At 52.9% G+C, this 21,945-nt stretch overlaps 4 protein-coding genes across 4 annotated transcripts in view; 3 read left to right on the top strand and 1 right to left on the bottom strand.

Moving 5' to 3' along the window:
• gal3st3 (galactose-3-O-sulfotransferase 3) overlaps positions 1-2,657 on the bottom strand; it is a 3,107-nt gene extending 450 nt beyond the window's left edge. Inside the window, exons 1-3 of the mRNA XM_088375853.1 lie at positions 2,560-2,657; positions 1,720-1,822; positions 1-1,652 (exon numbers count right to left, since the gene is read on the bottom strand). The exon at positions 1-1,652 is cut by the window's left edge and continues 450 nt beyond it. Of these exons, the coding sequence (XP_088231979.1) occupies positions 512-1,652; positions 1,720-1,805 (1,227 nt within the window). The 5' untranslated portion in view covers positions 1,806-1,822; positions 2,560-2,657 and the 3' untranslated portion in view covers positions 1-511. The remainder of the gene's footprint in view (positions 1,653-1,719; positions 1,823-2,559) is intronic.
• A 167-nt stretch (positions 2,658-2,824) lies between these two features.
• On the top strand, positions 2,825-5,180 carry ccs (copper chaperone for superoxide dismutase). Its single transcript, XM_088393294.1, has 8 exons — positions 2,825-2,998; positions 3,134-3,206; positions 3,775-3,915; positions 3,994-4,171; positions 4,245-4,305; positions 4,554-4,631; positions 4,698-4,801; positions 4,873-5,180. Exons 1-8 carry the CDS (start codon positions 2,900-2,902, stop codon positions 5,003-5,005), a joined length of 867 nt encoding a protein of 288 aa, XP_088249420.1. The 5' UTR covers positions 2,825-2,899; the 3' UTR covers positions 5,006-5,180.
• A 606-nt stretch (positions 5,181-5,786) lies between these two features.
• LOC148403153 (uncharacterized) lies at positions 5,787-14,249 on the top strand. Its single transcript, XM_088393223.1, has 5 exons — positions 5,787-5,916; positions 7,320-7,672; positions 8,285-9,272; positions 10,727-12,863; positions 12,914-14,249. Exons 2-4 carry the CDS (start codon positions 7,324-7,326, stop codon positions 11,022-11,024), a joined length of 1,635 nt encoding a protein of 544 aa, XP_088249349.1. The 5' UTR covers positions 5,787-5,916; positions 7,320-7,323; the 3' UTR covers positions 11,025-12,863; positions 12,914-14,249.
• Positions 14,250-14,755: 506 nt separating this feature from the next.
• actn3b (actinin alpha 3b) lies at positions 14,756-21,807 on the top strand. The gene is made up of 21 exons (XM_088393177.1): positions 14,756-14,997; positions 16,422-16,536; positions 16,606-16,725; positions 16,800-16,886; positions 16,966-17,053; positions 17,144-17,222; positions 17,852-17,933; positions 18,010-18,095; positions 18,179-18,271; positions 18,346-18,576; positions 18,665-18,812; positions 18,875-19,025; positions 19,118-19,226; positions 19,295-19,435; positions 19,525-19,707; positions 19,775-19,909; positions 19,972-20,151; positions 20,234-20,380; positions 20,440-20,505; positions 20,570-20,728; positions 21,389-21,807. Exons 1-21 carry the CDS (start codon positions 14,875-14,877, stop codon positions 21,545-21,547), a joined length of 2,682 nt encoding a protein of 893 aa, XP_088249303.1. The 5' UTR covers positions 14,756-14,874; the 3' UTR covers positions 21,548-21,807.
• The last annotated feature ends 138 nt before the right edge of the window (positions 21,808-21,945 follow it).

Here is a 21,945-nt window from a genome sequence, read left to right as displayed (position 1 = left end):
CAATTGACGGGAAAATGTATCAAGTGTTCTTCACTTGAAGATGGTTTCATGGTCTGTTTCAATACTTGAAAAGTGGGCAGGTTCACATAAAACCGGCCCCGTCCTGAGATGTGAAGCCCATCAAATCTTTTCATTTTTGGATTTGAAATGTCTTCAGTGGACATCAAAAACTAAGGAATTGACCTTGCCGTTCCAATACTTTTGGATAGGAACGTACAAGTCTGTATGTGTGTGTGTGTGTGTGTGTGTGTATTTATGTAAAAATCGCTGCACTTTTTCCATCCCAAGTTGTCATAGCAACTAAAGTGTAGGCAGAAACTTGATTTCCTTCTCCTGAGATGTGAGAGTCCCAGTCTCCTTCTCGGTTCTCGCGTCCCTCCCCGTTGCCACAAGAGGCCACTCGGACCTCGTGAGGACGTCGGGGTGGAGGCTCCGGCGAATTCAGGTTCAGCGGGGAAGAGCTCCTGGTCGGACGCGTCGGGGGAGCTTCTCAAATCCAAACGATGTCACGTCATTGAACTGAAAGACTAGTTGGAGAACAGTGCTGGTGGTTCTGGCAGTAGCGAAGGGATTGGGAGCGCAGCAGAATCTTGGTATACTGGATCTCGGGCATGATGAGCTTCAGGCAGAGGTCCTGCGTGGAGCTGGAGAGCCCGCCGCTCAGGTTGGCGGGGAGGTTGTAGCCCAGGATGCCCACTTTGGCATTGGGCTGCCAGGGCCGTAGGTTCTTGTTCTGGATCTTGCCCGCTAAACTGGGCAGAGGCCGGCGCCCACCGAAGCAGCTCCGCAGCAACTTCTCTTGGGCGGCGTGCAGGAGGCGGACCTCCCGCTCCACGCAGGCCGAACCCAAAGCCGACAGCCGGCGCCACAGCGATGCGTTGAAGTGATCGTACAGGTGCGCGTCGATCCAATTCCACCTGCGGATTTTGTCGGCGAGGTCCGGGGTCAGGCGACGCTTGGAGCTGGCCACGCGCATGTTGAGCTTGACGTAGACCAGGTCGTCCAGGTCCCAGGAGAGAAGGTGACGCAGGAGAACCAGCGACTGGTCAAAATACTCGGCGATCATCACCAAGGAGAAGACTCGTTCCACTTGGGCCGCGAAGGAACGCGCGTACGCCGCGTCCGTGGCGGGGCGGTCCTTGTCGCCGCCCAGGTCGTGAGTGAGCGTGTTCCGGGCGAAATTGGAGCGCTTATCTTGCGGCCGGTAGTAGCGCAGTGGATGCTCCAGGAAGACGTCCAGCGAGCCCCCGGGGACGCTCCTGAAGGCCTGAGCGTGCTGGCCGTAGTAGCCAAAGAGCGATTCGAACATGGCGGCCGGCTCCCTCAGGATGGTCACGTAGCGCGCGTCGGCGGGCATGAGGCGGCGCACCTCGGCGCCGTTGAAGCGCATGTGGTTGCTGATGATGTTGGGCGCAAGCGTGTGCGGGTGTACCCAGTGAGCGCTGAAGGCCTTCGGGTAATTGAAGGTGTGGCAGTATTGCTGTTTGGGCAGCGCCACTCTCAGCCCGTTGCGTTCGGCGAAGCGGAACAGGATGTTCTGCACCGTGCTGCCCGCCGTCTTGTGAGTCTTCAGGAAGGCCACGTTGGTCCGCTTGGCCTTCGGGCCCGCCGCTCGACTGTAGCACGGGCCGAGGTCAAAACGGGAACCGGTCCTGAAGGCGGGAAAGTAGGCGGGGCCGTGAACCAACAAAAGTGAAAATGCCCCGTCGGCTCGCTCACCATCTCCGATCGGCGCCGTAGTACATCAGCAGAGTCACCAGAGTGACGGCGACGAGGGCCAGAAAGACCTTCCGTGACGTCCTCATGCTCTGCGCCACTTCCGCTGCGACGATGGCAAATGAGATTTAACTTCGGGTTAAAAACAACTTGTCCAGAATTCTCTTTTTGACAGCTAGATGAAGCCTATTTCAATCTCAGCTGTTTCCTTGGACCAAAATTGGCGCCGTTCAACTTTTGTTTAGCAGGAAAGGACGTTTGATTCGTCGGCAGGAATCCCCAAAACGTATATTTATTTCTTTGTTTATTAAACTTTAGCTACAATGCTACTAAACTGTCTGAGGCTGCAAGATAATATAAAATGACAACACTCACAAGGATCACACACGTACACTCACGCGCGCGCACACGCACACGCACACACACACACTATTCGGCCATGTTCCTGACGTCAAGGTTTCACTCAGTCAGCACAGGTGACGACTGTCCAGTCGGGTCCGGTCAAGGCTTGGGCCGGCACAAATCATGTTCTGTGCTTCATCCCAGGAGAGAAAAAAGAAAAGAAAAAAAAAAAGCCTACATGATCGCGTTCCTGAGCCAGGGCTTAATCTCCTACATGGACCTTTTTAGAATTCTGGATGAAAGCCCTTGGAATGTGGCCCAAATGTCACTAAAGCCCTCGCCCATCTGGACTCATCTTACCCTCCTATAACGTGCCCTCCGAAATGACATGGAACGTGATGGAGAAGCAAAAAAAAAGACACCCTCTCTCGCAGCCTGCCGCAACATTGATCGAACTTTATTGCACGTTCTAGCGGAAAAACAACAACAACCGACTCCCACCTTTGTCATCGTCCCGATTCCCGCGCGGCTGGACCGCTGTTTTCACTTCCCGTCGACTGGATGCTGAAGGGAGCCGTCAGCCACCCCTTGCCCATCCCACACGTGACCCCCCACCCCCGCCGGCCCACCCTCCTCCTGCTCCTCCTCCTTCGCCGAATAACCCGGAAAAAGAAGCCTAAAGCTATTTTCCCCTTTTGTGAGTTGCTGTGGCGCGTCAACGACATCAGGTGGCAGTGATGACATTTGACAAGGTGAAGACCTCACCAATATGGCGGCGGCGGTTTGACGTCTTTAAGCCCTCACCAACATGGCGGTGCGCGCTCCCTGATGGCTTCCGCTTATGAAAGCAGAAAATAGGTACTGTTTGATATCATCTCGATTACTGAATGCCTTCAGCGGCCAACACGTAGACGCCATGGACGCGCATAAACCAGCAAAGGTTTGACAAGCACACATTTTATTGTCAGTCAGCGTTGAACACGTATACATTTAATAGCGAGCCGGTTAGCTAAGCCGCTAAAAACATAGCATTTGATTAATTGGTCTATTTGGTGTGTGCCTGACGTTTGTTTAGCTGGAGTTTGCGGTGCAGATGACGTGCGATGGCTGTCGCGATCAAGTTAAAGCTGCACTTGAACACCGAACAGGTTAGAGAGCTACTTTTTCATCTGACTTTTATGTACATTCTATGATTTTATATCGGTGGTTGTCAAACTTCCCAGACCCCCTCTAGTGGTAAACCCATAGGTTTGTCAAAGAGTAGGAAATAGACAGACTTTGGAGTCCCAAAAAAAAATAAAAACAAAAACACTTGCGAAAAACGAAAAGACTTGCAAGGAGAATGCAGCAGATGTTTACACTGAACTAACCGCCATGGGAAACATGCCAAGAGTTCTGCCTGTGACTCATTCACGAGTCACGAGTTTAGTTATTTACATCCTCGTTTATTGGCTCAGTGGTAGAGAGGTCGCCTCACAGGTCAGAGGTTGTGGCTTCAATCCTTGGCCCCTGTGATCACGTCAAAGGGTCCTCGGGTTGCCCCTGATGCTGCGCCGTCAGTAGGCGAATGAGGAGCTCAGTGGGAAGCACCCTGTAGCTGGAAAAGTGCTATACAAGTGAAAGGTGTTCCTATTCCTAATTTCCAATAAAAACACTTTTTTGTAAGAGTTCCCTGGACCCAAAAAGTTTGAGAACCTTGAGTTTTGCTATTGTCAGGCATCCACTCCGTCAGCGTGGATGTCGGCGAAGGACGCGTCCTAGTGGAGACATCCCTGAGCAGTGGCGAGGTCCAGGCCTTGATTGAAAGCACCCATCGTCAGGCTGTGCTTAAGGGCATGGGGAACTTAGAGGAGCAAGGTGCCCCCCCACCCCCGCCACATATACACACGTAATCAAAAATGGAGACCGTGGTTACTCATGGTGCGGCTTTGACAGATCTGGGCGCCGCTGTGGCAATGCTAGCCGGCCACGAGGGGCGGGTCCAGGGAGTGGTGCGTTTTCTGCAGCTGTCCGAGCAGCGCTGCCTGATCGACGGTACCATAGATGGCTTGGAGCCCGGCGCCCACGGCCTCCACGTACACGCGCTCGGCGACCTCACCCAGGACTGCCTCAGGTGTGTGAGGGGTCTTCACGCTACCTTGACAAAGCCAGCCTGAGCGACGTTGTTGACGCTCGTCTGTGTGCAGCTGTGGCGAGCACTACAACCCGTTTGGAAGACCCCACGGCGGTCCACAAGATGCTGAGCGGGTACGATGTTGGGATTTTGAATTATTTCATAGAAGGTACTGAGTGCGACTTAAATGGTCGAGCTCCATTGATAAGAAAGAAGCACCTGTGGCCAAAAGCCAAACTCTGGCAGCGTTTGGACTTTCTGGACTTGGATTTGACACCTGTGAGGATTTTCTTGGACCGGGCATGACCATGTGCTGGTGTCAGTGGTGTTTCTAAAGGTGCAGTGCGAAAAGGGCTTGATCAGGTTTGTTGTCATCGTGCAGCATGTTGGGGATCTTGGAAATATTCTGGCCGGACCTGATGGCAGAGCGTCGTTCAGACTGGAGGACAGTCAGCTGAAGGTATCGCGCACACACGCATAATAATAATTGGGAGCGCTCTGTAAAGGTGTGGGTGACCCGCTGCAGGTCTGGGACGTGATCGGACGGTCTCTGGTGGTGGATTCCGGGCCTGACGACCTGGGCCTCGGTGGCCACCCGCTCTCCAAAATGACAGGGAACTCGGGCGCCAGGTAGGGTGGCGACGTGGCGCGGGGGCCCTTGCGCCAAATTTCCCAACCGACTCTCGTCTTCCTGCTCGCAGGCTCGCGTGCGGAATCATCGCCAGGTCGGCCGGCCTTTTCCAGAACCCTAAGCAGGTGTGCGCCTGTGACGGGCTCACGCTGTGGGAGGAGCGAGGGCGGCCCATCGCCGGCAAAGGACGGAGCAACCTTTGACGGAAGACCACCCCGAACGCACGCAAGCCGATAGAAAACGTCCAATGATTTGTTTTTCAACTTCTACTGAAAGTAGAAATGTACAGTCATGTTGAAAGTTCTGATGGACCAAGTTGATTGTAGATCAGGTAAAAAAAAAAATGTTTATTTTAATTATAAAGTTTGCCTGAAGCTAGTTCAGTGACTGCTGTTTTTTTTTTTTCATAATATGGACTACCAACAATTTTGTCTTCCAATCCCGCCCAGGGTCTTCAGAATTGCTTGTGTCACTTTTGTTTTACTGACACTTTGTAAAATCTATTATTTGTTCGCATTTACTTTTATGGGCGTTGCCCCAAAATCCAGGCCGCCATGGCTGTCGTAACCTGATGCTGGCCCCAATGAAATATTTAGTAAATATTATATCATGACAATCTGGCAGTCAAAGTAAAACTAAGGCCTCCCAGCCACAGGTCGTGGGTTCGATTCCCAGCCCTCGTGGCGATGTTGAAGGCTGCAGTAGCTGAATCACTGTATAGTATGTATTCATCCATCCATCCATTTTCTGAACCCCTGTTCCTCACGACTGCTGCGGGTTATTTATGTATTCATTGATATATTTAGTTGTTTCCAACAACAAATATATTGGAAATAGACGGTATTCCCCCGAGAAGGCTTTAAAAAACGAGAATAAACTTGATTCAATCGAGCTAGCGGGCTGCCGTGGACGCGCGTCCAACCCCCTTAACAATACACGGACGTGCGCGCACCGACGTGGACGCGCGTCCACCCCGCTAACAATACGCCGACGTGCGCGCGCGCGCCCCCTTCCCTTCCCTTGCCTCCCCTCCCCTCCCCCTTGAATGCCGGGCAGCCAGGCGGAAGCTGCCGCGACCATTTTGAAAAAGAGGAGCAGCGACAGCAGCGCCAAGGTAAGATGGTCGATTGGAGCAATTCTTTTGTCTCCCGCACGACGTTTTCCTGATTATTGGCTCGGTACCGAAAGCGCCAAGTCATCTTATGTTGGCGCAGGCTGCTGTTTTGTTTGGCTTCTTCCCATTAGCCCGCTCGACGTGCTTGTATAAAACACACGCGAGCTGTCTCATTTGTGTGCCGAGTTTCTATGTGATTTTTCCACGGCGTGTTCGGGTTTTTGCTTTTGTTGTTGTTTTTTCTCCCCACCATTCCGTCCGTGTTACGTTCAGTGTCCTCGGGCTTCGCACGCTTTGTTCCCCGACACCGGCTAATTGTTTGTTGCCGTATATCGACCGTTTCGTTGCTAACTCGATTCTGCGTCGACGCTAGTGTGATGAGTCAGCGTGCGGTGACGTCATCAGCGCGCCGCTCTGATCGGCCTGTGAAGAAACGGATGGACACTGTCCAATCTCTTTGTTGTGATGCGACTCTGTGGCTAGCAGCAGGAGAGTTGCTCTCCTTTGCATGAGCCAAGACCAATGTTGATGGGATGTGGAATTTGCGGCCCTTCCGATCTTTAAACTGCGGTGGAGCACTTTGAAGGTCTTCCCAAGTTGGGCGACATGGCCGAAAGAGGCCTCTGACCCTCGGGGCAAGAGAGCTGCTATGGCTTTAGCCAGCACTAAATGAGATAAAAATAATAAAAAAAAGACCTTCCATCTAAAATCAGAAGCGCATATGTTCACGACTTTTTCAAACTTTTTAACTGCACTTAAAGTCAACACTACACCTCTTTTTCCATGCTAAAGTCTTACTCAGCACTTGTTGCATCCTCGATCGGGGAGCCCCAGTAGTGACCTCGCGGACAGTGGGCAGTTGATAGCGATCAATTCTTTGTGCTTGCTTTGTCTGCATTTCATGGAAATGGTTCTTCTGTGAAAGCAATTTTTCTATTTGACGCAAAGTTAGACATCACAGCAGCGGCAGCTGCGAGAATCATTTTGTTTTGTGACATAGTTGTACAGCTGTCCATTTTTTTTCTGAGGAAACGTACGGTTATTGTTGGTCAGAAACCTGTGTCCACATTTTTTTTTTTCTTCCACAAATCTATTGCTCTGCCCTCGTGTGGCTTTGTTAGTTTTCTGCAAGTTTTTTCCAAATGACTTGCACTCTTTGTCAAGGCAATGTTGATGGCACAGACCAACATGCTATTAAAAATGTGACTTTTCAATGGTACGGAAGGCTGCTTGGAATTTTGCTACGGCAATGTGCTGTGATTGTCTGCAAAAGCAGCTGAGGCGGGACCAGTTGTCTCCAGCGCCAAACGAACTCCCCCAAGCCGGGTGTCACGTTCCGCCGGCCGGCTTTGACTGACAGATGACGCCAAATTAACGACGCGCCCTTTCCTCCCTTTGTGCAGGACCATGGACAAGGGCCACACAGTGAAGCTCTTTGTGGGCAACCTAGCGCTGGACGCCACCCAGGAGGAGCTATCGTCCATCTTCGAGCCGTACGGCCACGTGGTGAGCTGCAGCGTGCTGCGACAGTTCGCCTTCGTGCACCTGCAGGGCGAGGGCGCTGCCGAGCGCGCCATCCGAGAGCTGAACGGCCGCGAGTTCCGCGGGCGCAACCTGGTGGTGGAGGAGTCGCGGGGGCGTCCGCTGCACTCCACCAAAGTCTTTGTGGGCAACCTGAGTGGCATGTGCACCACCGAGGACCTCCAGCAGCTCTTTCAGACTTTTGGCAAAGTTCTGGAATGTGACAAAGTCAAAGGTGAGCCAATACTTGACACCCGACTGAAGGTGCCTGTCCGATATCATGAATGAAACGGGCTAATCTTCAAATAGTTGATGTTGTCAGTCTGCTTTCAAATTTCATGCCAAACCGAGTGTGCCGCCCTCTGGTGGCATACAGTGTAACGACACCCAAAATAATTCGCCTGTATGCGACGGTCCGATTTCATGAATGAAACTGGCTCGGCGAATCTCCAAATCATTGATCTTATCAGCCTCCTTTCAAATTTTGTGTCAAACCTAGCGTGCCGCCATCTATTGGCCGACGGTGTAACGGCACCCAACATAATTGGGTGTGCTATATTTACAGTAATTCCAAATAGTGAGAAATAGCGGGAGCGTGAATAATCAACTTTGTAGAGCCAGATGACCACAAAATCTGCTTCTTTTACTTCAAATATGTTTTTGCCGTCTATGTTGAAGTTCTCTAAGAGCTGACATTGCATTTTGTCAATTCCTGGTTTCTCCTTCCAACTTTGACAATTGGGTGAATTTCCCAACGCTCCATGGCACGTGAGTCTTAGTCAGCGCTCCGGGAGTTAGCCGCCGTTCCGATTGCCGTCCCTGACAGCCGGGCGTTCCTCTTCCCTAGGCTACGCCTTTGTGCACATGGAGAACAAGGAAGACGCGCTGCAGGCCATCGAGGCGCTCCACGGCACCTCCTTCAAGGGCCGCCCGCTTTCTGTGGAGCTCTCCAAAGTACAGCCCAGCAAGCAGACCCCCACCGGCAAGATCCCGTGCGTCAACTGCGGCAAGCAGGGCCACTACGCCGGCGAGTGTCCCGTGGGCAAGCCCACCCTGGAGCAGTACCAAAGTCAGGCGGCCGTCTTGGCGGCTGCCGCCGCGGCCGCCGCCGGCCTGCCCCTCCAAGTGCAGCAGAGCGTGCACAACTCGGTGTACAACACGTCCACCTTTGATCCCACGTACGCCGCCCTCACCGGGATCACCACGGGCACCCGCACCGACGGCAACCCCGTCAACCCGGCCGTCTACGGCGCCCTGGCCAGTCAGGTGTACGGCGCCAACGTGGCCAATCAGCTTTACGGCTCGGTGGCCAACCAGGCCGCGCTGACGTCGGGGGCCGCTCAGGTTTACAGCTCGGTGGCCCCCAACCTCTACGGCCAGGTGGCGGCCAATCCCGCCGCCGCCTCGGCTTACACCACGCCCGTTTACACGCCGGGCATGGCCAACCCCATCTACCTAACGGCAGCGCCGGGGCTAGAAATGCAGTCGGCGGCGGTCAACCCCGCCTACACGGTGGCGCCGGCCATATCGCCCGCCTACGCTCACATCACCGCCATGGGCGCCGCCGACCCCACCACGGCCATCTTTGAAGCGGCCAGACAGGCCCATTATTTCGCTCAAGGCCAGCAAGTGATGGCCGAGCAGCAGGCGGCGGCGGCCAAGTCTAGCGAACGGGACCGCAGCCCGCTCCGACGGACTGCCCCCCTCCTGCCGGACCCCATCATGAAGCCTTTCATTTACCAGCGCTCCAAACCGCGGCGCTCCCTGCTCCCGACACCTGCTGGCCGCGCCGCAGAGGAGGCGGCGTCGGAGGCGACTGAGGACCACGTGGCAAGGTAGGACGTCGTCCGCCCGCCCGCCGACCGACCGACCGACCGACCGCCACGTCTTCGTTTGCCTGCGTGTTGCTCATCCAGACGCTTTCATTTGGCAAATCCCCCAAAATGAAAAGGTGACTGATTATTTTTATTCATTTTTTTCTTAAACCCCAACACAAAAACAATTGTTTCCAAATGTAGTCTCAGATGCAAAAGACAGGATTAAAAAAAGAAAGAAAAAAAAAAGAGGCCACAGGATGAGTTGGATTTTGAACCCGAAATCCAGTTTGGTGAGAAGCTCCAGATCGGGATCAATCTATCAATCAGGGACGTGTCCACCCAAGATTTGCTCGTAGCGCAGTCAGAACCGCTTTGGCGCCCGACTGGCCTAAATGATGTTAACGCCACATCACTACTCCCAAATTCTACGTGGACATTGTTTGGCTATTCCAATTTGATTCTTTGCAGTCTTGTCTCCCTGCCAAAACCCTCAAGACTGTAAACTAGCTTACTGTTTTTATTTGATCTTGTTCTACATATGTTGTACTGTTGAGAAAACACAATGTTTTCATATTTTTCTATGTTGAGCGTTTTCATTTTGTCTCCAAAAAAAAAAAAAAAACTTCATATGTTTAATAAAATGTTGAACTACTCTCTAGTTTCTTTAGTTGTCAGTAGAGATGCTAAAATTGGCTCTTTAAAAAAAAAAAAAAAAAGGATAATTGCGATTGGACGTAATGGAAAAAAATAATCGTAATTTTTTAATTCCCCCCATGACGGCCTCGTCCTGGTTGTGTCTCTGCTACTGTCTCGTGTCTCTCTCTCGTGCTTTTGCTTTTACTTTTGAAGCCGGAGGGAACGCCAACGAGACAGGGACAGCTACGAAACTCAAATTTAGGAGGTTACTGCGCCGCTCACAAGGGCCGACGCCGCTGCTGCTGAGCGGCCAGAACATTTTGTTCACTCCTGCTCCTAATACGGAGAGGTTAGAAAAAAGTGGCGACCTGGAGCGAGCGATGACATTGGTAAGTAAGTACTGCTTGTTTACACCTGCCCATGTAAGAACGGAGCCAGCATGAGAAAACGCCCGAGCCTCGCTCCCCCTTCCGCACGCGTTACACACCAACGTTGGTACCCCACTGTCAAAAAGTTATTCCCAAAATACGAAGGTGATTTGACGGATGGACAGATCATACCAATGGAAAGAAAGCAAAGAGCCCAGAAGGAGGAAGTTAATGGTGAACCCCCAAGTTGGCTGAAGAGGACACCAGAAGCCATGGGACAAGAACCAGACTGGAATTGGACAAACGTACTTGTCGTGAAAGGCAACTTTGTAATCAACTGGCAATTTTTGGGCTTTGAGCGGCCAAATAATCAGTCACTTTTGATTTTTGGGATGAGAGGAAGGAACGGTGGGCGGGCGGGCGAGCCGGGCGTGTTTGTAACGCTGTTCCTGTTGCCGCCCCGTGCAGATACTATGCTGACTACTACCAGCAGTTGCAGCAGTTCCCTCACTTCCAGTACGCCTACCCCTCCCCCGGGGCCGTCACCGCCATCTCGGCCATGTCCGGCCAGCCCGTGGCCGCGCTGGAAGCCCTCAGGCCAGTGGTCCCTGCCGCTGCCGCCGCCGCCGCCACTGCAGCGGCCGTGGCCGCAGCCATTGCTACGCCCAGGGTGTATGAGCCGCCGTTGCCGCCGACCACGCGCAAGGAGTCCATCCTCCGCCGCCCCGAACTCTCCCTTCACACGCCTGAGCCCCCCTTCCGATAGTCTGCCCTTTCTCCCCCACCCCACCCTTCCTTTGCGGGCTGTTTTTGTGTCTGATGGGCGGGGCTATTAACCTGCTTGGCCGGCCGTCGTCACGCGGTGCAGCCCCTCCCTCACCTGTCGGCCACCTTTTGACCTCTGCTCTCGTCGTGCCACTCGCCGAGACCACGCGCCCGCCGCTCTCTGAAAAGTTTGCGATGTTGAGCTTTTTCAACTTGGCGGCTGAACTTCATTTGACCTCTAAAGTTTGGGTTTCAGATGTAACTTGAAAATGGACCTAAGCCGAGCGTTATTTGCAACTGGCCAAAAATATTTTCACGAGGTCCAATGAAGCGCAGCCGCAACGTACATTTGAGGCCCGTCCTGAAACGTCACCCGAAAGCTCAACGTAGCCAACTTTGTGAGAGGTGACCTTTGACCTTTTGCTTTTGTGCCAGTAGCGAGCCGCTTGCGCGACTCCCCTTCAAAGTCCGTTTATGGACCACTCGCTATTCTTCCGTGTGTGTTCGAGTGATGTCGGAGGGAGGGAGGGGGGCGGAGTCTTAGTTGCCTTATATGAATTAGCTCAGTCAAGATGAACATTGCGACGATGTGGAAGCACACGCGAGCCGTACTTCAACTTTTGTGTTTCTCCCCCAACACGGACGGCTGCTGTCGTCATTGCAACGTGGGAATTTTTTTTTTGGAACAGCAGCCTACCTCCTCCCCTCCGTTATTCTTAAGTGACGTCTTTTTGTTTGTTGCTGCCGTGCATGTCGACTCGTGGGACTTTTGACATTCACCGTTGGGGGCGGGGCTTCACGTTCATTTTCACACATGGGTGATATCAAGATTTTGTGACTCCAGCGATCCTCCTTTTTGCAAAATGAACCTTTTGACAGCTGCACATAGACACGCACCACAATCGCCCTACTGCCTTGCTGCCCCCCCACCCCGGTGGTCACAGTGTAATCTTGTGGTTGCATCCTTTGTAGAATTTGGTGTCCACTTTTTTTGTGTCTTGTTTTATCGAGGGCATGCTCGCTCGGATTGACACGTGTATCCAAACTTGAATAAACCTTCTCTGGATGTTTAGTGCTGACTAAAGGAACACAAAGCTTGGGCCCATGTGCGCTTGGTCTTCTTCTTCCTCCTCCTCCTCCTCCTCCTCTTCTTCATGCGGGGTGGGTGGGGTTCGCCACGGTGTGTTTGTGTGTTGACTGTGCATGATGCCACCGGCCCGCCATGTCCGCCCACCCCCCCCCACTAACTGTGTCAACTGAATTAGGTCACCTGGATGGCGGCGTGGGCGGCGTGGATGACTTTTTAGCGTGACGTCAAGTCGCCACCAAGGTAAACCAACCGAGCTTTTGCCCCCCCCATTTCCCTTTGCCTTGTCCCCGAGACTGACCCAACCATCACCACAAACACACACACTTCCTCCCTCCCTCCCTCCCTTTTCTGGGGGCGGGCTGAAACCCACCTCCAGTCTCAGCCGCTGCCTCGTTTTGCAACAATGGACACACCGAGCCGCTCGTTCCCCTGGCCGAAAGCCGATACCGTTCCGCCGCATTCGCCGCCCTCGCACCCCCCCTTCACCCCCACACTTCCAGCCGCCGTTTACACACCGTCCTTTTTTTTTTCCCGCCGCCACCGCCGCCGCCCTCCCAGCTGGGAATGCCGACTCAGCTCTGCCGGATCCTCGCGCTGCCTTGTACCTTGTTGCCGGGGGGGGGGGAATGAGGGAATGTGGACCAAAGATGTGAGTGAGTGAGTGAGTGAGTGAGTGAGTGAGTGAGTGAGTGAGTGAGTGAGTGAGTGAGTGAGTGAGTGAGTGAGTGAGTGAGTGAGTGAGTGAGTGGGGTTTGAGTGAGTGGGGTTTGAGTGAGTGAGTGAGTGAGTGAGTGAGTGAGTGGGGTTTGAGTGAGTGGGTGAGTGCAGCATCCAGGTAGAGTGAACCCCTGTTTAGCGTGGCAGGCAAATCCCAAAATACCATGCCGGGATTCGTTGGAGTGGGCATGATACTAATAATCGAATTAGAATCAGATGATGTGCCGTCATTGGAACCGGAGGTTTTTTATTTTTGTGTGTTATCGCGAGTCCACTTGTTACTTGAACCGTGTGGGGACGCCAATTGACGCATCTCAAAAGAGAATGTGTGTGATGGCATCTGGACAAAAAAAATTCCTTCTTTGCCATTTTCTACAAATCTTTTCGAAACGGGACCATAACACGGACGTTTTAGGTAGGCCGCCGCCATAGCTGTTGTCTATCGATGCTCTATGCAAGATAGGTACTTTATTCATCCCAGGAGGAAATATATTTATACATATGTGTGTATGCGTATCTAGTCACATATTTCCATATGTGTAAATAAATGTTTTTATATATATATATATATATATAGTATATACACAAACATGTTTTTATATCTATATATGCGTATATATGTGTATATATATACGTGTATATATATATATGTGTGTATGTATATATTATATATATGCATATATACGTATGTATATGTATATTATATATGTATATATAATATATATGTATATTATATAGTATGTGTATATATAAAGAGAATTTTAGAGTACTCATTTTAAAAGTAATATTTTCAAGCAAACCTTCCAATAATCAACGTTTTATGACTCAAATAGTGTGAGGTATGCCATCGACGTGTGGTCATTATAAAGCGTAAAACAACTGCTAGCAGCAAGACGTAAAAACTGAGCTTCACTCACAGAATACCTCCGTCTTGCACGTCCTCCAGTAAAATGCCATTCAGACTTATCTGTCTGGTGTCCAAAAGTGCAATCTAGCAGGAGCTGGGATATAGTAGCGGGGGTTCACTGTACGGTGAAAAATGCTTGGCTACCTTGCTGTGTGCGTGGCGGGACCACCCGCAGCTTATCAACAATCTCCCGAGTTCTTCCAGGATGCTTGCGGACCTTTGCAAGATGGAGGCGGCCGGCCGGCCTCTCAAGGTGAGTATCGGTGACGCCTTTCTAATTTGGTGGCATCACTCGTTTCTTTTTAACGTGTGTCTCATTTCTCCTGTTTAATTCGGTGTAAATTCGGTATCTCCACAAATGGATGTAATAGCGCAAATCCAACTTGTTTTAATAGACTACTGCGCTTCTTGACCAGTATCTGTAACCACGGCGACAGGACTCGCTTGTGCTTGACACTTTGACATGTGTTATGTCTAAGAAAGGAATCAATAAAAGAGTCAAATGAAGAGAACGCCGTCTCCTGTGTCTTTCATAGCGCGTCCTCTCACTTTAGGATTGTTGCTGGGCTTGGAGAGACCAGAAAATAGATTTGGACTTGGAAAGATTGAAAAATGCATCATTTCTATTTATGTCAACCTCAAGCAGCCGCTATAAATATTGGAACCGTCGGCTTGAATATTTTGAGCCAACCGTCTTTAGCTTACTGACAAACACGCCTATCACTGAATCCAAAATATGTCTCCCAAACACATTTCAAAAGTAGTCGACGCCATTGTGGCACTCACCCGGTGATTCCCTTGTGGTGCTTTTCACGCCATTAGCATATTAGCGTAGCGCTTGGCGGCAGAAGCCCGCCTGATTCCCGGTGGGCTGATGACCACTTCCGTTCCCTGACTGGGGGCTTCATTAGCAGCAACAGGTGCACATGGGGGCAGGGAGGGGGGTTGGGCGAGAGGGGCGTGCACTTCTACTCCCCCGCCCCCCTCCCCTGCACCTTTTTGGGCCCTGACACTCAGCCCCCGCCGGACGGCAGTCAGTCGGTCAGAGTGGAGCACGGCGTGAGCCCCCCAGGACGAGAGCTCGTGTCCCCCCTCTTGTTGATCTCTTTTCAGTCGCCCGCCCGCCCGCCCGCCACCATGACGACCCTGGAGAGCCACATGACGTACACCATCCACCACGAGCAGACCTACATGACCCAGGAGGATGACTGGGACCGCGACCTGTTGCTCGACCCTGCCTGGGAGAAACAGCAGCGGAAGGTACACACCTCTACCTTCAGTGTGTGTGTGTGTGTCAATGTGAGAGTGTGTGTGTATGCATTTATGCACGTGTGTGTGTAAGACTTTTTCAAATTCATTTTTTTTAAAAACGTGCTCTTTTTCTTGGCACTCCTGGCGCCAAGCCTTGGCCGTGAGGATATTTTTGGCCTTGGAACTTTCTCAGTGTTGTCTTTCACTCCCCCCCTCTGCCCCCCCCCCCCCCCCCACACACACACACACACACAACCAATTCCACAACCCCCCCCTGCCTTGCTAGGAGCGTCTAAATATAAGCACGCCTTCGGCCTCTGTCAACCTAAAACGACTCAACTTTTGTTTCTCGTGAGGTCATGGCTAATTAACGCATCTGTGAGCTCCTTGTAATTTGTGACATCACGGATACTGGTTTCAAGCAGCGGACTTCCAATTAGCGCACCTGCAACCTGCTCCCGACTCAAACGCGGCATCGATGACATCACGGCGAGGCGAGGAGGGGGCGGGGCTAGGTTGCTGCGGACCAGATGAGCCAAAGTGGCGAAGAGACACCGGCAGATGGTTTGGCTTCCTCCTAAAAATACTCCCTCATCATCGTGCTTTCCCAAAAGTCCAAATCTACCCGCCCACCGCCGGCCGACTCTACGCCTCCCCTTCATCCTGCTCCGTCCAGACGTTGTGAAGGAATGAACGCAAAGCGAAGCTCCCGGCCATGTTTGTTTGCTTTGGTTTTGGAGCGGGGTGCTCACAGGTGAGGAAGTCAAGTGACATAAACATCAGGGAGGGGCCTGATGCTGCTGAAGTGACCTCATAACAAGACTTGAGAAAGCAACAGGTGTGACTCCGCTAGGGTGGGGGCGGGTGACTTCATAGGACCTTTAGCAATTAGCATGCTAGCAGGGGGTGTTTGCGCGCCCTCGTCATCCTCCCCGATCCATTCCTTCCCCTTAGAGCTTGCCTCAGGAATCTCGCCTTCTCAGCTGTCTGATGGTGTCCCATAGCGCTCCGATTTAGCCTCCATGCACCTTGAGCTACCACACACACACACACACACACACACACACACACACACACACACGTATATTTTGGCCTAGTGGCCTGAGAGGGCTGCATTAGGAGTCTGTCTAAATTTGGTCATGCGTAGCAAAAGGAGCCCCGCACCTGCCAGGGCTGTCCCCCCCTTTGAATGCAAGCCAGTGACCTCAATCGGGTGTCGTGTGACCCCAAAGAAAATCCAAACGGGCCGAGCGTACCGTAAAGGGTTTGACGTGCCTTTGTGGACCAAAAAAAGTGCACTTGACCTCATGGCTGGTCTTATTGTGCAATCATTCTCAAGTGGTGGCCGGTCGCCAAACGCCGACGACATTTTCAGATCGGAGCCTTAATGGCCAACGTCTACTATCTTTTGTGTGTGTGTGTGTGTGTGTCAGACTTTCACAGCCTGGTGTAACTCCCACCTGAGGAAAGCCGGCACACAGATTGAGAACATTGAGGAGGATTTCAGGAATGGCCTCAAGCTGATGTTGCTCCTGGAGGTCATATCAGGTAGGGCGTCCGCCAGCGCGTGAAGTGAAGCTCGGGCCTCGGCTGACTTTGCGTGTGCCCGTGTGCCAGGCGAGAGGCTTCCCAAGCCAGACAAAGGAAAGATGCGTTTCCACAAGATCGCCAACGTGAACAAAGCTCTGGACTTCATCTGCAGCAAAGGCGTGAAGCTGGTGTCCATCGGCGCAGAGGGTGAGCGGGCTGACGGGGCGCCGGCGCCGACCCCGCCGGACTTGGGAATGAGACTGGTGTGTGCTGTCTCACAGAAATCGTTGATGGCAACGTAAAGATGACCCTGGGTATGATCTGGACCATCATCTTGCGCTTCGCTATCCAGGACATCTCTGTTGAAGGTGTGTGCCCTCCGTCTTCTCGCACGATCATGTTGGGAATGGGCCTGGAAATGGGCGTGGCCTTTTTGTGTGGCTGCAGAGACGTCCGCCAAGGAGGGTCTGCTGCTGTGGTGTCAGAGGAAGACGGCTCCCTACAGGAACGTCAACGTGCAGAACTTCCACATCAGGTGAGTTGGCAGGCCCTTTCGTCCAAATGAAGAAGCGCGCCCCCTTTTTCCCCTTCTTTACGGTTTCCTCCTGGTCTTGCGCTTTCTCAGTTGGAAGGACGGCCTGGCTCTGTGCGCCCTCATCCACAGACACAGACCCGACCTCATTGACTACTCCAAACTGAGAAAGGTGACTCTCCTTCCTTCCTTCCTTCCTTCCTTCCTTCCTTCCTAGCTCCCTATCCTCCTTCCGTCCTTCCTTCTGTCCTATCCCCCTTCCTTTCTATCTCCCTTCCTTCCTTCCTTCCTTCCTTCCTTCCTTCCTTCCTTCCTTCCTTCCTTCCTTCCTAGCTCCCTATCCTCCTTCCGTCCTTCCTTCTGTCCTATCCCCCTTCCTTTCTATCTCCCTTCCTTCCTTCCTTCCTTCCTTCCTTCCTTCCTTCCTTCCTTCCTAGCTCCCTACCCTCCTTCCGTCCTTCCTTCTGTCCTATCCCCCTTCCTTTCTATCTCCCTTCCTTCCTTCCTTCCTTCCTTCCTTCCTTCCTTCCTTCCTAGCTCCCTATCCTCCTTCCGTCCTTCCTTCTGTCCTATCCCCCTTCCTTTCTATCTCCATTCCTTCCTTCCTTCCTTCCTTCCTTCCTTCCTTCCTTCCTTCCTTCCTTCCTTCCTTCCTTCCTCCCTTCCTCCCTTCCTCCCTTCCTCCCTTCCTCCCTCCCTCCCTGCCTTTCTTTTCTTCTTCACGGAGCTCCTCCCTCCAGGACAGTGGAAGCGTCTCTCCCGCCGTTCAGGTTGTCACGATCCCCGTTTTCTCGCCCGTAGGACGATCCCATTGGCAATCTGAACACGGCCTTCGAAGTGGCTGAGAAGTTCCTGGACATCCCAAAGATGTTGGACGCTGAAGGTGAGCTTGACATGCCATTTTTTCATTTCAAACATTTTGCAAAGGTGGCCAGCATTACTCTCGATGTGGCCTCCAGACATTGTCAACACACCCAAACCGGACGAGAAGGCCATCATGACCTACGTGTCCTGCTTCTACCACGCCTTCGCCGGCGCCGAGCAGGTACGCTCCGCGCGTGGGAGCGGGTGGCGCCCTCGCGGCTACCTGCCACGTCTGACGCCGCCCATCCGCTCTCTGATTGTCAGGCCGAGACGGCCGCCAACCGTATCTGCAAAGTCCTGGCGGTCAACCAGGAGAACGAGAAGCTGATGGAGGAGTACGAGAAATTGGCCAGTGAGGTCAGAAGCGCCCGGCCGCATCCTTGCTTGCATTTGGTCTCGGGCTGTGGTCCCAAGCAAAATGTCTGGCGCAGCTTCTGGAGTGGATCCGCCGCACCATCCCTTGGCTGGAGAACCGCGTGGCCGAGCACACCATGCGCGCCATGCAGCAGAAGCTGGAGGACTTCCGCGACTACCGCCGTGTGCACAAACCGCCGCGAGTGCAGGAGAAGTGTCAGCTGGAGATCAACTTCAACACCCTGCAGACCAAACTGAGGCTCAGCAACAGACCCGCCTTCATGCCCTCCGAGGGCAAGATGGTGTCGGTAAGCGCCACCGCCGCACGCCAACGCCCGCCCGCCTGCGACGTGAGCCATCCGCGAGTCAACGCTTGGCGTCGTCTCCGCCCCGCAGGACATTGCCAACGCCTGGAAAGGTCTGGAGCAGGTGGAGAAGGGCTACGAAGAGTGGCTCCTCACAGAGATCCGCCGCCTGGAGAGGCTGGACCACCTGGCCGAGAAGTTTAAGCAGAAGTGCACCATGCACGAATCGTGGACCGCAGGTCGGTGCGCGTCCGGCCACGGCGTATTTGCCGAGGTGGTTCCAATCTCGGGCCCCTTTCAGGTAAGGAGGACCTGCTCTCCAAGAAGGACTACGAATCTGCCAATCTGATGGAGATCCGAGCGCTGATGAGGAAGCACGAGGCCTTTGAGAGTGACCTCGCCGCTCACCAGGATCGTGTGGAGCAGATCGCCGCCATCGCGCAGGAGCTCAAGTAAGACAAAGACGTCCCGTCCCGTCCCGTCCCGTCGCGCCGGAGGTTGAACTTTGGCTGTTCACGCTGGCGTTCTCCATCTCACGCTCCAGCGAGCTGGACTACCACGACGCCGCCACCGTCAACGCCCGTTGTCAGGCTATCTGTGACCAGTGGGACAACCTGGGCACTCTGACCCAGAAGAGGCGGGACGCCCTGGAGGTACTACAACATCTCCCTCGCCCCAGGTGGCCGCCGTCTTTCGTAACCCCGACGGTGCCTCTCCGCAGCGCGTGGAGAAGCTGTGGGAGACCATCGACCAACTGTACCTGGAGTTCGCCAAGAGGGCGGCGCCCTTCAACAACTGGATGGATGGAGCCATGGAGGATCTGCAGGACATGTTCATCGTCCACAGCATCGAGGAGATCCAGGTGCCCAAACACTCCAGTAAAAGCCCTCCCGAGAGGTCCGGGTTCTCCATTTTCTCGCTACCTTTGCTCCTCCCCGTCCGCCTCTGCAGAGTCTGATCACCGCCCACGACCAGTTCAAGGCCACGCTGCCCGAGGCCGACAAGGAGCGCATGGCCACGCTGGGCATCCACACGGAGATCCTGAAGATCGCTCAGACGTACGGAATCAAGCTGTCGGGCATCAACCCGTACACCAACCTGTCACAGCAGGACATCAGCACCAAGTGGGACACGGTGAGTTCGGGCGCTCGGTCATCCCGGGCTCTCTTTGTGACGTGGCGTGATGTCCGTGGGTGCGCAGGTGAAACACCTGGTGCCCCTCAGAGACCAAATGCTGCAAGAGGAAGTGGCCCGACAGCAGGCCAACGAGCGGCTCAGGCGCCAGTTTGCCGCCCAGGCCAACATCATCGGACCTTGGATACAAACCAAGATGGAGGTACCGCTTCTGGCTGGCGCTCAAAACCTGTATTCTCAAAAACGTTTGCCGCTCCCACGCAGGAGATCAGCCACGTGTCCGTGGACATCGCCGGCTCTCTGGAGGATCAGATGAACAGTCTCAAGCAGTACGAGCAGAACATCATCAACTACAAGTCCAACATTGACAAGCTGGAAGGCGACCACCAGCTGAGCCAGGAGTCGCTCATCTTTGACAACAAGCACACCAACTACACGATGGAGGTAACGTGGCCGAGGGGGAGGGCCGAGCGGGTGCGTTTTTTTTTTTTTTTCCTCCGCTGAGTTCCCTCGGGATGCTCCGCAGCACATCCGCGTTGGCTGGGAGCAGCTGCTCACCACCATCGCCAGAACCATCAACGAGGTGGAGAACCAGATCCTGACCCGTGACGCCAAGGGCATCAGCCAGGAGCAGCTCAACGAGTTCAGAGCCTCCTTCAACCACTTTGACAGGGTGAGCGAGGCCTCGACGGGCGCCAGCGATATTCCATAGCTCACTCTTTGTCTCCGTAGAAGAGAAACGGCATGATGGACCCCGACGACTTCCGCGCCTGCCTCATCTCCATGGGCTACGACCTGGTGAGTCTCGACCGGTACGCTGGACTTGGACTTGGACTTGCTCAATGGTTTCCGTGTGTCACAGGGAGAGGTCGAGTTTGCCCGCATCATGACCCTGGTGGACCCCAACAACACCGGCGTGGTCACCTTCCAGGCTTTCATCGACTTCATGACCCGAGAAACGGCCGAAACCGACACCGCCGAGCAAGTCATGGCCTCCTTCAAGATCCTGGCTTCAGACAAGGTACGTCCGCCGTTAGGATTTTTCAGGCTGGTTGTCAGCGTGCTCTGAAAAAAAAATTGCCTAACTAACAAAATTCTGTTTGTATTTAAAAACTGCGATAAAAAAGGGTCATCTCATTGACTGCAGTACCAACTTCCCACCACTCGAGGTGCTATAGTCACGAGTAGTCCAGTGGCTTTTCGTACCGACGGGACTTTATTTTGACAGTGGATTTAGTCAACTTTTTGCCCCCAGCCTTCGATTTGAATTTCAATCATTAAGAAATGACCAGTTTTATCTAGCTTTTTTTTATATATATATATATATATATATGTATAGATAACCCTTGATTTTTATATTTTATTTTTTGGGCTGGAACTTTTTGCCCCCAGCCTTAAATTTAAATTTCAGTCATTAGTCAATGACCAGTTCTATCTATTTTTTTAATGTATATATAACCCATGATTCTTTTATTTACATTTTTATATATATATATATATATATATATATATATATAACCCTTGATTATTTGAAATTTCACAAATTCTGCATTTGGCAATTTAGTCGGGCAGCCCGAGATTGGTCATTTCAGAATGAGGAAAATGACCTATTGCCAACGCATCATTAGCAGTTATGATATCCAGCCAAGGACTTTTTTTTCTTGCTCCCCATCCAACTCAGAACTACATCACGGTGGAAGAGCTCCGCCGCGAGCTTCCGCCGGAGCAGGCCGAGTACTGCATCAGCCGCATGACGCGCTACGTCAGCTCCGACAGTCCCGCCGGCGCGCTGGACTACATCTCCTTCTCCAGCGCTCTGTACGGCGAGAGTGACCTGTAAGGTCCGCCAGAAGGCTTGGCCACTCCTGCAACTTGTGTTTGTTCTACTTGTGCAGCCGCCTATTTATACACACACACACATGCACATGCATAGACACACACACACACACACACACACATAACTTGAGACACGCACACACACACAAACACACAGCGCTGCACATTGGGTCTGGAGGAGGGAACATAGCAGTGATGTGATCAGAAGAAAAGCATTGTGGGTAGCTACAGGTGTAAATAAAGCGGCACAGGGAATGATGAGAAGTGGATGGTTTTTTTGTTTTTCCCCCGGGAGTCTTAACGAGATGCGGCAGGAAGGTTTCTGATGGGCTGGTGTGACCTTTGGTTGTGCTCCCTCCTCCACCCCCCCCCCCCCCCCCCCCCCCCCGCCACCTCCTAAAT

Source organism: Syngnathus floridae, chromosome 1, assembly GCF_059516105.1.
Source record: "Syngnathus floridae isolate MCC-2025c chromosome 1, RoL_Sflo_1.0, whole genome shotgun sequence".
Classification (NCBI taxonomy): Eukaryota; Metazoa; Chordata; class Actinopteri; order Syngnathiformes; family Syngnathidae; genus Syngnathus; species Syngnathus floridae.
This window is presented reverse-complemented; position numbering and strand designations above follow the sequence as displayed.

Excerpts from the sequence above, each read along its gene's own strand:
- LOC148403153 (XM_088393223.1), top strand. The coding sequence starts at position 7,324 with ATGGACAAGGGCCACACAGTGAAGCTCTTTGTGGGCAACCTAGCGCTG. Across the intron at positions 7,673-8,284 it reads GGAATGTGACAAAGTCAAAG|GCTACGCCTTTGTGCACATG; the intron begins GTGAGCCAATAC and ends CCTCTTCCCTAG. Across the intron at positions 9,273-10,726 it reads ACTGAGGACCACGTGGCAAG|ATACTATGCTGACTACTACC; the intron begins GTAGGACGTCGT and ends CGCCCCGTGCAG.
- ccs (XM_088393294.1), top strand. The coding sequence starts at position 2,900 with ATGAAAGCAGAAAATAGGTACTGTTTGATATCATCTCGATTACTGAAT. Across the intron at positions 3,207-3,774 it reads TGCACTTGAACACCGAACAG|GCATCCACTCCGTCAGCGTG; the intron begins GTTAGAGAGCTA and ends TGCTATTGTCAG. Across the intron at positions 4,306-4,553 it reads GTCCACAAGATGCTGAGCGG|CATGTTGGGGATCTTGGAAA; the intron begins GTACGATGTTGG and ends GTCATCGTGCAG.
- actn3b (XM_088393177.1), top strand. The coding sequence starts at position 14,875 with ATGACGACCCTGGAGAGCCACATGACGTACACCATCCACCACGAGCAG. Across the intron at positions 16,537-16,605 it reads GCTCCTGGAGGTCATATCAG|GCGAGAGGCTTCCCAAGCCA; the intron begins GTAGGGCGTCCG and ends CCCGTGTGCCAG. Across the intron at positions 18,272-18,345 it reads ACGAGAAATTGGCCAGTGAG|CTTCTGGAGTGGATCCGCCG; the intron begins GTCAGAAGCGCC and ends TGTCTGGCGCAG.